This window comes from Populus euphratica, unplaced genomic scaffold (assembly GCF_000495115.2).
Source record: "Populus euphratica unplaced genomic scaffold, PopEup_1.0 scaffold321.1, whole genome shotgun sequence".
NCBI classification, from domain to species: Eukaryota; Viridiplantae; Streptophyta; class Magnoliopsida; order Malpighiales; family Salicaceae; genus Populus; species Populus euphratica.
Window position 1 is genome coordinate 230,328 of NW_011500210.1, and position 14,552 is coordinate 244,879.

At 31.6% G+C, this 14,552-nt stretch overlaps 1 protein-coding gene across 1 annotated transcript; it reads left to right on the forward strand.

Annotated features, from left to right (window-relative positions):
* The first annotated feature begins 12,509 nt into the window (after nucleotides 1-12,509).
* LOC105112100 (U-box domain-containing protein 26-like) lies at nucleotides 12,510-14,249 on the forward strand. Its single transcript, XM_011007690.1, has one exon. The coding sequence runs from the start codon at nucleotides 12,813-12,815 to the stop codon at nucleotides 14,052-14,054; it is 1,242 nt and encodes a 413-aa protein (XP_011005992.1). The 5' UTR covers nucleotides 12,510-12,812; the 3' UTR covers nucleotides 14,055-14,249.
* The last annotated feature ends 303 nt before the right edge of the window (nucleotides 14,250-14,552 follow it).

The following is a 14,552-nucleotide window of genomic DNA, read 5'->3' on the forward strand; positions in this document are numbered from 1 at the left end:
AAAGAAATCAATGTATTTGGACTTCTAGAACTCAAGATAAGGGCTGAAGATTGAACAGAGTCTGGGATGCAGGACAGATTCGGACTTCTCTTTTGATGCTAAGATTTAGACTTTCAAAGGACAAAATTGAGTTTTGGACTCTCATAAATAATTTAGGCCTATGTCTTAGCTTTCTAGCTATATAAACCAAACTAAAGTTCAAGATCTATTGCTCTAGATATGACCCAATTATTGAACAGTATTCTAGTTTAGACTGAACCAGCATTTCTTTTCTAAGCTTAGCCCTCTCTTTGTCTTTTCTATTTCAGTAGTTAAACTCTTCGATCAATCTTTTTATTTATGTGATAGACCTATATTTAAGATGAAGATTTACCATAAATTAAAGGTATCTTATATGATTAGTACTTAAAAGTGCATTTTTGTCATGGTTTTATATCATCATTTTGCACTTGAAGTATCAATAACTCCTTAACTAAAATATGTTTTATAATAATGTATCTAATAAGATAAGATACCTATAATTTGTGGTAAATATCTATTTTTAATGCAGGCCTATCACATAAATGAAAGGATTGATTGATGACTTGAAGAACTTAAATTGCAAGGATAAAGAGATGACCAAACTTAGAAAAGAGATGTCAGTGCAATCCAAACCGGAACACTATTCGGTAATTGGGTCATATCTGGAGCTACAGATCTCAGATTTACAATATAAGGATTAAATAATGATAATAACCTATGTCAAGATTAGAGAATTCACTAATGGTATTTCAAACAAATATAATATAAACTCTAATTATTCAATTGGAAACAACATACAAAGAAAGTTCTAATCAAATTACAAATTATTAACATAATTACATTAGTTATTTTATTTGATTAATGCTAATTATTGCTAACATCATAATTTGAATAGATTATCTTTATGAAAGTTTTAGAAAATTATCTCATCTATCTAACACATCATTTATAATGTCAAAATTAGAATCACTTGAAAACATGAAAGTTGTAGGAAATTGTCTTAGCTTTTTAGAAAAAAAAATTGAGGTCATTTGAACTTCTAGAACTCCAGATATGGGCCAAACTTAGTAACAATCCTTATCTTCTTTTTTCTACCAAAACATCATTGATAACATCAAAATTGAAACCACTTGAAAATATGAAAGTTGTAGGAAATTGTCTCAGCTTTCTAGAAAAAAAAAATTAAGGTCATTTGAACTTCTAGAACTCCAGATATGGGTCAAACACTAAATAGTGTTCGGGTTGTAGGATAAATTTAGACTTCTTTGTTGTTACTGTAATTTGGACTAGAAAACGGCCTTTGTAAAACCAGATCTCCACATGAAAGGTGTAGGCCTTTGTCCTACCTTTTCATTTATATGAAATATATCTAAATATGATATCTACACTTCAGATATGACCCAATTACCAAATAGTATTCCGGTTTGGACTACACTAGCCCTTTTTTAAGTTTAGCCATCTTTTTGTCTTCTCAATTTCAGTAGTTAAACTCATCAATCAATCCTTTTATTTATGTGATAGGACGACATTTAAAATGAATATTTACCACAAATTAAAGGTATCTTATATTATTAGATATGTTATTATAAAACGTGTTTTAGTTAAGGAGTTATTGATACTTCAAGTGCAAAATAATGATATAAAATCTTAATAAAAATACACTTTTAAGTACTAATCAATGCTCTAGTTAAGGAGTTATTGATATTTCAAGTGTAAAATAATTATATAAAACCTTGATAAAAATACACTTTTAAATACTAATCACTAAATTACCTATTTGGAGACAATAATGAAAAGGGATATTTGACTATAAAAACTACCATCAAATTAGGTTATTTGCCCCTTGAATGGCAGTAACCCATTTAGCATGGCTAATGGCAAAGCATGATTTTTTAAAGGAGAGAGTAAATTATTAATAAATATTATATATTATATATTATATATTATGTAGATATATATTATATAGAGAAATTAATTTGAAATATATATATTAACTTATATCAAGTAAAATTAATTTTAAAATATTTTTAAAATAAAAAAACTTACATTATAATTTTTTTTTAGTTTTTATATTTTAAAACCACTTTATAATAAGATATTATAAATATTCGAATATAAAAATATTAAAAAAGATATTATAAATATTCTAATATAAAAATATTTTTTTTAAAAAAGGGAGCAATGCCCCTATCTGCTTTTATTAGGCTCTGCCACTGAGCCTGGCATTCAAAAAAAAAATTTTATTTTTTATTTTTAGGGTCTGTTTAAGATTATAGTAACGGTTGCAGTATAAAATGTTTTTTATTTAGAAATATATCAAAATAATATTTTTTTATTGTTTAAAATATATATATTAAAATAATTTAAAAATATATATAATTTTTTTTTTTTAGCAAAAACAAAAATTAAAATTTAAGGGAATGGTAGGCACGTGGTATTCAGTGTTCACAATAGTGGGGCCTGAAATAACTGACTTTTTTATTGGCCATCAAATGCAAAATGGAATCTTTCGTATAGTACTGGCCTAGTTTCATAGCAAAGCATGGGCTAGTTTACAAGCCTATAGCGATCAGATTATTGGACCCTAACCCATAAGTGGCAAGAAACACACGTCTATCATCTTCTTCAAGAATAAAATGGAAGAAAAGGGAGGGGGGGATCTGGCATCCTTGGTCAAGGAGCCCAAGAGTTGATTGTGCCAAGATCATGGGCCCTCAACTATAAACAAATATTTCTGTGGGCGGTTTGTGCATGGCTCAAGGCACCACGGTTCTTTAGTTTAAGCCATCCAAGGTTTAATGACATGTTAATTAACATATATTAAGCTTAACTCGAAATATTTCTGATCAAGCTCTCTAATCAAAGCAATTAGCAGCCTCCTATTACTGCTGTTTGTATATTTAACAAACGGAAAATACGATTTGTAGGTAGATAAGGGAATCAAGGTAAAGTGTGTCTTATGGCTGGGGAATAAGTGGCATATTCCGAACATCTTCTTTATCTTGTATCTTGATCGAATGAAAGTTAAATTTTACAGACACAGTGATACTTTCTCGTGAATCTAATACGTGATAAACAGAACAAGAATATTTTGCCTAAATGCTCCACTAAATTGAATTGTCTCCTATCTGCCTCAGTGCCTTGCATTCAGGGGTCAACATGGCTAGCTGCATCAATTTGCATCACCACTCACCAGACCTTACTGTTGGTAGAGTGCTCATGTTCCATGTATTCTGCTTCGTCATGATTATTCCCAAGACCTTCTGGTTATTGCCATCTACCAATCACAACTTTTCCAAGAATAATAAGAGCATCAGCCTCTTGCAACGACGTGGATGTGGATGCAATGCAATGAAGTGATCCTACGGTCAATCGTGGCTGGAGGCAAGCATTAGCAAAGGCCATCCAATATCTGCATGCGTCCTAATGTCAATGGAGTCTCTTTATTCTCTTTGTGGGTGAAATTCAATCTCTGACGTTATCTAAAATATGCGATAAGCAGAAAATAAAGGTACGCATTTTTCCTTTTCAAATTACAATGATAACTTCTTAACCTAGTTTCCCTTCATATCAAACACGATCTGGGTACGTTAATTACTGTTTCTTCAGCCCAAACTTCTGCTCTTGAACATTCCATTGAGAAAATATGCCATATTTGGTGTGCCTTCTTAGCACACACACACACATATATATATATATATTCAGGTCCAAGCTGCCACTTTCAGGCATGGTTAATGGAGTATATAAGTATATATGCGCACCAAAACAAGATCCGATTGTGCTAGACTTTGATGGGGAGTCTGGGAATTTCTATATTCTCAGCCACATTATTTTTTTCTTCCCATGGTTTCTGATTCCCATGTGGTTTGTTTGCTTTTAACGAGAAGATGGATTTAGTCTCACTCACAAGCTAGTCGACCAAATATAAAATCCGGCTCTCAAATAAAATAAAACCCCGGATTTGGAAAGCTGAGCTACGTAAAGTCAAACCAAATTTGAAAGCTATCTGTAACTTTTTTATTTCCGAAAAAAGAAAACTCCAGGGAGACCAGCTTGCTCTGTTTGGCTGCTTAGATCACAAACTAGCCACGTAAATTCAACACGAAGCCACGAAAACATTATCCACTACTTGCCACCTCGCAGAAACACGGAGGTAGACGTGCTAGCAAAATTAATGAGGCCATGGTGAGTGCTGCCATCACAAGCATGCGAGTTCAACTGCATAATTAATAGAAATCTTATCCATTACATGTGCCATACTGCCGAGCATGAAATGAAGTCTGCGGGGAATAAATCTTACGATGCAGCAGCATCTCTTATCTCTTTGATTTCTTCAGTAGGTTAATCCAGCTTGCTTGAAGGAGCAACTTCCTTTTCCCCTGTAAGCCTGGGCTAAAGCCTGAACTTTAGCTAATCCAGTGTGATTTTAGCATTGAGCGGCGCCTCCATGTTATAATGGCTTCGCGCAAATGATGTGTGGAGGATCGATGAATATCTAGCTAGGGCAATATCAAACGCATCTCCTTCAAGCAAAACTACTGCTACAATATCCTTCTAAGAAAAAACTTATGCACTCAAGGACCTTCTTCTTTTATTTACTTGTATTGATTTTTTATGTATATCAGAGTGTGCAGATATGATTTAAATATAACTTGGGAATAAACATTTTGTATGTTTATTGCATCCACATGAATTTTTTTATTTTTTTATCATAAAAAATTAACTCTTTATTGTATTCATGTCAATAAAAAGATTAATAAAACACATATATGCTATAACTCCAAAACAATTTGATAGCCTGAACTTGAATATAAAATTTTAAACCAAACAAATCATTTCCTATAATTTAATCGAATAATCCCTTCCGCCTTTGCGACCTTTTCTATTACTCTTAATAGGATTCTGAGCAAAGATATCATCCAACTACATTTATAGAAATTCTAAACTTTGTTACTAAACAATTTTTATATCAATTGTACTCTTAAACTCTCAAATATTCTCAATCAAATATTTCCATCCATTAAATATATATATATATCCATCTTCTCATTTAAATATACCTTTTTTTTTTCTTTTTTTTTTTGAAAATGATGTTATGTTACAAGAAAACTAGTGTTTTTGGTTAAATAGTTCTAATAATGATAAGATCATTGATATAAAATTAAATTGTCACACAAAGGATATATTTAAGGTTTGCTCAAATTTTTTCCTATTATATTATTATCATTTAAAAAAAAAAAACCAACCAATCCCTTCAAGCCTTGGGTTGAAATTATATCGATACAATATTTTATTTATTTTTATATTTAAAAAAATATTTAAAAAAAATTAAAATATTTAATTTTTAAAATTAATATTTTTTTATATTTTTAAATTATTTTAATATACTAATATCAAAAATAATTTTTTAAAAATAATAAAAATTATTATTGTAATATATTTTAAAATTCAATTACAATTATAATTTCAAACACGCAACACTTTAGTAACATGCCGTGGGCTTTTGATGAACAAGAAGTCCACATGGAGAGCTCCACACACACTGCTAAAAGTTGACAATGGGTGTGAACCTCGTCAGCATCACAATTCGGCGTGGATACGTGGTCAACACCAAGACACCCACGTGGAAAGTGCCTCAATAATTTCATTACACGCCCAAAACAATATCTGAGGCCGAATCACAGATCCAACTAGGTTTGCCCCCTCTACTCTCTAATGGACTGCGAGATCGTATTTATTAGCAATACAAGTATAGAATAGAATAACACCTGTTTTTTCCTTTTCCTTTTTTTCTTTTTTTTTTAATAGATTAGAACCGAATAATTAACACTTAATTAAGTTGTCTTTACAAAAAGGGGCCGCAGGATGTCTTTGTCAAATAAGGATGGCCTTTTAGTAGGAACTGTTAATTTATGGCGTTAAAGTCTTAAAAGCATGCATCTAGATTTTTATTTTATTTTATTTTATTTATTTGTAGATTTGGATTCCAGATGTGACAATTAAGTCAATTGATTAGTAACCGTAGTAAACGGCCAATTCTGATAACGTTCGCATCCACTGGATCACTCAAAGCCAGCAATAATGCAATAATAATAATACACACAACTGTATAGAAAGATAGCAAAGTAGATCAAAGTGATTTTATTTATTTGTGAGTTGATCTGTGCTTTAAATTGCTTTGCCGAAGTTTTTTTTTTTTTTTGGTGCTATATATCAAAACTATTGCCCATTGGAGTATTTAAATCCTTCACAAAGCATATTATACTAAGGAATCTCAAATTCGTTTATCATAATTTTTGGTATTGTAATATATTTTACATGTAAAATAAATAAAAATAGATTTTAATGAATGAAAAATATATTATTTATGGTTTAAAATACAATTATTTGACTAATTGAATAATTTTTTTATATAGTTAAATAAAAAATTCACAAAATCAAACAAATATTGTTTAGGAATATAATTTTTTTTAATAAATGATATTGTGCGCCACCCGTTTTTTTTATTTAAAAAACAACTGATAAAGGAGGGCAGAATTCCTGAAATTACAAGCACAAGAATCTAGATCAGAACACGTAAAGACAGCATCAAAATAATAAATTCGTTTGTAATTATACAACTAATATATAGTGAAACTTATCGTGTATGTCTTTATATATTTGCAAAGACAAACTCGGGAACCTGGTTGAGTTAAGAAATTGAGACTCACTCGTTAGGCTTTTTTCTTTTTCTTTTTCTCGAACAAACTTATTAGGCTAATTGTAGCCGGTAGCCGGTAGATGCACCAATTTTGGCGGGAATCCTGTAACAGAGCCTCCCAAGTCTGAAGCCTGCCCTAGGTTAAGGTAGAGGGGGGTCACGTTCAACCTTTGAAGCTTGAAGTTGCTTTGAAAAAGGTTAGAGCTTAGAAGTGTCAGTGTAATTATCCACTAATTCATAAATATAATATATCAATTGGTACCTTAGATTAGAAACTCCATCCTCCTAGCAAGTTGATGCAGGACTGAAATAAAATCAAATTAAAAAAAAAATTAATATAATTTGATTAACTTGATATGACTCGATTAATAAGATAAAACCAGTCAAAACCTGATTACATTTTATTAATTTTTATTTTTTTAAAATAATATTATTTTAATTTAAAAAATTAACCCGAGTAATTTAAAATAAAAAATTTAAGGGTTGAATCCGGTCGGCCACTGAACTAGGACTGAAGATGGAAAAAAAAAAAAAACCTAATGATATATTCAATTTCATTGAGATTCCCCCTCGGTGTTATGTTTCTTCTATCTAAGATATATTCAATTTCATTACTTTTTACAATTTTCTTCTCTACTCCAAGAGAGAAATGAGTGTTTCACTTTTTAAATGAAAAAAAGGGTGCTTGGTTAAATACAATGTGACAATTACTTATAATTCATCTCTAGGATAAATAAATGTATTCATTCTAATAAAAATTAACTTGCTGTCGCAATATTTGAAAACTAGGCTACGGAGGGATACTTGTATTGAAAAGATTTCCATGAAGAATCATCTTTTTCTTTAATTTATTGTTTTGTACGGTTCAGCTATGTGAATGTTAAAAATCTATTCTAAAAGTATTTCTTTTATATTAATTCAATTCGAATAGTTTTCTTAGCTAAATGAATTCAGATTTATTATAATTTTTTATTTATGACGGCTAATCAAAGTTGATAATAATAAAAATTAACTTTAATTATTATTAGAATTAATTTCTTAACAATTTATTTTTTAAAATTTATTATAAAAATAGAGGATGAATGAAGAGTTTGAGAGAATGTTTTTAATATTTCCATATAGTAGTATTCCTCACCTCATTTACAGTGTTTCCCTTCTCTTTTTTATACTTTGATTTCCTTCTCAAATCTAGAATTTAAAATCATCTTGTTGATAAATATTTAAAAATAAATAATTTGTTCTTGATAACAAAAAAGATTCATCAATTTTAAAATACTTCAATAAATATTTTTTTATATTATTTTTTTAGTTAACAAAAAAGATTCATCAATTTTAAAATGTTTCAATAAGTAAATATTTTTTTTATATTATTTTTTTAATATGCATGTTAAAATTGATTTTCAATCTCTTATACTAATTTGAAATATACTTAGAATGCTTGCTAGAACTTTTATATATTTTAGTAGTTTATAATATAATTGTTTGCAACTTTTTTAATATGCATGTTAAAATTGATTTTCAATCTCTTATACTAATTTGAAATATACTTAGAATGCTTGCTAGAACTTTTATATATTTTAGTAGTTTATAATATAATTGTTTGCAACTTTTATATATAGTTTTTAGAACTTTTATATATTTTAGTAGTTTATATATAGTTTTTATATATATATATATAACTTGTATTATAGAATCTGTTTGTTTTTAAGTTTTAAAAATATTCAATATATAACTTGTATTATAGAATCTGTTTATTTTTAAGTTTTAAAAATATTTAAAAATATATTTTTTTATTTTTTATTTAAAATTAATATTTTTTATATTTTCAGATTATTTTATTGTACAAATATAAAAAATATTATTTAAATATATTAAAAAATACTTTAAAAAATAACACACCAAATAACTTCGTTATTTTAGCCTGATTATAATATCCAAGCAGGGTACGTGCTTTGTCAGGCCACAGTGAGATGTAGCATATGGGAACCAAAAACAAGTCAAACAGAGAGTGGGCAGTCACACGAACATGAAACCATTGGATAGTTGTGATAACTGAGTTGGAATTCCGTACCTGCAACAACAAAAATCCTCCAATATTATTAATAACTACAGTAAAGAGATTAATTAACTAAAAACTAGGGAATGGGCTGGAAACACGTGCGAGAGAGGGTGATAGCGCACGTGCAGTGGTGCTCGGCTGGAGAGGCAATTGTTGCCTGGTTGACTGGAGACATCTGGGTCTTCGCAGGACGGCGTGGCTCGTGGGGCGCGCTGGGTCTGTGTTAGTTTTAGTTTAGTTTGTAAAATACCACTATACGACACCGCCTCCTTCTCTTCTGCCAGCAGCTCTTCATTTTCACTTGGTTTCTGTTCACTGCCACTCTGCCAGTTTTCAGTTTTGTTCTTTCATATGCAATGCAAAACCATAGCCGAAAAACCTCTGCACGGACAGATTCTCTGTAGTACCTTGTAATCCATGCCAGAAGTTTAAGGTGTTTTCTTTGTTTCTATTTCTTTCTTTTTTTTTTTCTTTTGGTTTTCTCATTTCCAATTATCTTTCATGTATGAATATTAAACATGTAACTTTAATCAATTTAAATACAGTTTATTCATACAGGGACCATAGTATTTATGAACATTTTACATTTTACTGATTTGAACCTTGAAAATATTCAGAAAGAAATGTTTTATTTTAGTTTTTTAAATTTTGAACCACATTCTGGAATAAAATAGACAAGATTATTCATTTATACTATATTACGAGTTAGATTAAATTTATTTTTAACATAAATAAATATCTAGACATTACAAGTATTTTTTCTATTAGAAAAAAATAAACCATGTGAAGATTGATCAAATATAATCCAATCGACTTAACGGGTTTAAAAGAAACACGAATGATCTGTAAAAATATAGTCTAACTTAAAATAAATATTTAAGATGATATTCTGTATATAAATACTAAGACAACAATATATTAGATTAAAGCAGATTAACATGCTAATTTTGATGTCGAGTCATGAAATTATGATAATTTTATAAAAAAAAATTAAAAAATATTACAAAAATCAATTTTCAATAAACCTAATATTAAATGATCAAATTAAAAAAATACATTAATTAAAAAGGATTAAAAAAATAACCCGACTCAATTTATGTTAACCTTCCAACCCTCTACTCAAATAATAAGGTCATGATAACCCAATAGAAAATAAATTTAAACATATTAAAAGATAAAATTAAAAAAAAATATTTAAAAAATTACTTGAATACTTCAGTTAACTCATTGATCTTGCCGTTCTAATTACAAAAATCTCAAGAAAAACAAATTTAAATAAATCATAGAGCTTAACTTTCTTTTTTTATAGTTATTTTTAATCAATTTTAATGTTAATTCACCACTCTCTCAATTAGATAAAATCTTAAGATAATGGAATGATTTTTAATCGCAGTCATATGAATTGACCCAAGAATTCAGCACGATGTCTCTTTCCTTAGATGAAAAAAAAAAAAACAGATAATCTTCATATGGAGATAAGTGCGAGTAAATAGTTTAAAAGATTGAATAATTACTAGAGAAGCGTGTATTGCAGTGTTCAATGAAGAGGGAATTTAAAACTGCATCCTGTGCACAGAATATAAAATGCAGGTACTTTAAGAATTAAAACAGGGAAGACTAACAATTTTGGATAATACCACCCTGCGAGCGTTACAAATGTTGCTGTTTAACGTGCAACCGCGTTCTTCCTTGGAATATCATCATCAACCTATCTTGCCACCTTAATCTCTCTCTCTATACACTGAACTAATTTAGGTTTGGAAAAAGAAAAGAAAACTAGTCCATTAGGATAAAAATAAATAAAAATATTAGATTACCATGTTCTACTGAAAATATATTATAAAAAATGGAAATCAAGGAGTTAAAAAGAGAAGGCAAGCTCTCGCTCGACCTCGAGAGCAATCCTCCGACTCATGAATGACTCGGTTTTCAGGCGGTGGTGCCATGGTAATGAAAAGAGTGGATAACAATTGCTAGCTTGCAGGCCTAGCACGAGATAGATTCTCTCTTTACGTCAACGAAAAGGGTAGGTCCCACTTAATAGAGGGACCCACCCTAGTGGTGTTATCCAAGAAACAAAACCTCCTTTCCCTTTTCTTGCTCGGATAAAGTGGCGGAGAGACAACCTGGACCCGCTCATTCCTCTGTTTTATCTTGGACCCTTGACCGCCCTAACTGCTGTAACACAAACAGACAATTCTAACCTAATCGTGTCGCTGCCTGCTTTGCTCTCTTGTTCTTCGCGTTATGGGTAATTTCATCTACTGCCTTCTACTCTAACATGCTCTCCCTTTCAGTACGTTTGCTGCCTCGTCCTACAAATTGCAACAAAGTCACAAGCATGAGTATACTTTTTCAATGAAGTCAAATCATTTCGCTTAACGAAGTTAACTTTGTCAACAAACTTGCTCATATAGATATAGAAAAGATAATTATGAAAGATACACAAAAAAATAAATACACTCATCAAGCTTTTGTGGTGTAAGATCCGATGATCATTTAAAAAAAAAATTATGATTTTTTTTTCAATCCAAACAATAAAGTTAATTATTATTTTTATCATTCCATCGTAACTACACTTGTAAAACTTGGATTCAACTGATAGATTAATCCATAATTATTAGATCAATTTGGGATTAAAAGATGGATTCAACTGATAGATTAATCCATAATATAATTATTTCGATTTTTAGATCAATTTGGGATTAAAAAAAACTTGAGTAACTTAGAAAAAAATCCAGGTTAAACTTATGAAATTTAATAATTAATTTGTTGATTTTTTATATTTTTTACATGAACTAATCCATTTTCTCATGACAAATGGAGTAAAATAGTTTCTCTCTTGTCTTGCATAACCTTACAAGTCGCTTGTAGATTAACCACAAATGATCCTGGTCCTTTTATAGGCAATACATTAGATTTTTACAGTGTTAGTCTACGAGGTAATAATATATTATGGAAAATTAGGTCATCAAAATAAATTAAGTAAGGGGTTTAAAAGGTTTTCCTCATGAAAAGAAAAACCTTTACTTTGATACGTAATGACAGAATTTTGTGAAGAATCCTCTTATTCAATGCAAAAGCTCTCTCTAAAAGCACAAAAACTTTGGAGATTGGGGTTTTACCAAGTGATCCATTTTCCCTGGTTTTTATTTTGTATACCTTCTCTAAAAGCACAAAAACTTTGGAGATTAGGGTTTTACCAAGTAATCCATTTTCCCTGGTTTTTTATTTTAAAAAAATTATTTCTAATATCTGTATATCAAAATAATTTAAAAATATCAAAAAAAATTAATTTAAAATAAAAAATATTATATTTATATATTTTCAAGTAAAATTTATTTAAAAAAAATCACTGACTACAGAAAAAACAAAAAACGCACCGCCAGCCTGTAAAGGATGTATTAATATAATGCGGTGCCCTCAACATCCACAACGGGCAGGCACACAAAAGCCATTCCTGTTTCACAAGTCAAAAGAGTGAACCAACAGCAACAAGACTACCGCTAAAAGCACAGCATGGCATGGTCATTTACCCCACCGCGACAGGACAATACAGAAAACATAGAGAGAAAACAAAACTAGAGGGACCTAAACTGAAAATACCACCCAACTAATGATGCTCAATCAAGTATAGTATAATTTCATTTAATTTAATATACTTAAACTAACCAAGCTGTCACGTAATTTACCTCTCTGATGTAAACAGGAGTTAGATTTTAGAGCCTGTACTGGTGGGTCCCTATTAGTCTCCCTAATTTCATTTGACCATCAAACACACCTTCCCCATTCGTTTTCCATATCCCTCCCCCACAACCAACCAGGCAAATTCCATGACACGTGTGGCAAAAAGTCCGACGAGACCAGACCCACGCCCACACACTCTCTTCGCTACCTGGTTCTCTTTCATATAAGAGGAAACACCCAAGCACTCCAAGCCCAACAAATCTGAGACAGGATTTCCAGGCTTCCTCGGATTTGCCATCACTTCTCATACTACCGTTGTTGCCACTCCTTACCTTGTTTTTTCCAATGCCTCGAAGTCTAGAGCCGTTAGATTTGACCATTCAGATTCCATACCATTTTCGGTGTCCGATCTCCCTTGAACTAATGCGTGACCCGGTCACCGTTGGTACAGGCCAGACTTATGATCGTTCTAGCATCGAATCATGGGTGGCTACCGGTAATACTACCTGTCCGGTTACCCGAGCCCTACTCACCGACTTCACTTTAATCCCAAACCACACTCTTCGCCGTTTGATTCAAGACTGGTGCGTGGCAAATAGCGCCTTCGGCGTGGAACGTATACCAACTCCCAAACAGCCAGCCGAACCGAGCTTAGTTCGTTCTTTATTAAGCCAAGCTGCTTCCGAGTCAAACCCAACTCACTCTCGCCTCTCTGCTCTCCGTCGACTCAGAGGACTCGCTCGTGATTCGGACAAGAACCGTTCTCTCATTTCTTCGCATAACGTTCGCGAAATCCTGGTCAATCTCGTGTTTTCAAGCAGTCAATCATTGGAGTTGAGCCACGAGTCACTCGCTATCCTGGTTATGTTTCCACTCACCGAGTTCGACTGCGTGGCAATAGCTTCAGACCCCGAGCGGATCAGTTGTTTAGCAAATTTACTATTTCATTCATCAATCGAAGTCCGAGTCAACTCGGCCGCACTCATCGAGAATGTTGTTGCGGGAACAAGATCGTCAGATCTTCGACTTCAAATTAGTAACAGAGAGATTATCTTCGAAGGAGTGATAGATATTTTGAAAAATCCTCTATCGTCTCCTCGAGCGCTTAAAATTGGGATAAAAGGGCTCTTCGCTTTATGTCTAGGCAAACAAACTAGACATAAAGCGGTGTCCGCCGGAGCGGCCGAGACATTAATCGACAGGCTGGCAGATCTTGATAAATGTGATGCAGAAAGAGCCCTTGCTACTATAGAATTGCTTTGCAGAATACAAGTTGGTTGCGCAGCATTCGCAGCGCACGCGCTGACTGTTCCGTTGTTAGTTAAGACTATTCTGAAGATATCGGATAGAGCGACAGAGTACGCGGCGGGAGCGTTGCTGGCGCTGTGTTCAGCGTCGGAGCAGAGTCAAAAGGAGGCAGTTTGCGCAGGAATACTGACGCAGCTGCTGTTGCTAGTACAGAGTGATTGTACTGATAGAGCTAAGAGGAAGGCACAGATGTTGTTGAAGTTGTTAAGGGATTCATGGCCTGAGGATTCTGTAGGGAATTCTGATGATTTTGTCTGCAGTGAGGTGGTGCCTTTCTGATGATCGTCCCGGTGAATGTTAATTACTTTCTAATTCTAAAACTTTAATTTTCTAGATTTTATTAGTCGAAAGAAGAGGAAATTGAGGTTTTAGATTTCGTATATAGAAGCTCTGTTGTAATTTCGTGTACGTAAGAATTTTTGCTTAAATGACTTTCAAGGAAAAAGTTGGGAAAGAAAATGAAAATTTAGATCTTCTTTTTCTTTGTATTTTTCTTTTTTATTCCTTTTATGCATTTTTCCCCTGTTTTTAATTATAGATAGTTTTTATTATTGATATTAAAATAAAATTTAATTTTTTTTAAAAAAGTAATATTATTTTAAAATAAAAAATATTTGAAAATAAATATTACAGTGCCTATGAAAGAGTTTCTATGTGACAGTGTGACTAGACCTTGCAGGTGTCTTGGCTAGGAGTATTATCTTGCATGTTTTCTCCTGATCTGGTAAAGGGATGGTACAGCTAGGTTTTGACTCTATTATTATGACCGAAGACAGC

What these genes read in the sequence shown, in the direction of transcription:
- LOC105112100 (XM_011007690.1), top strand. Translation starts at nt 12,813, where the DNA reads ATGCCTCGAAGTCTAGAGCCGTTAGATTTGACCATTCAGATTCCATAC.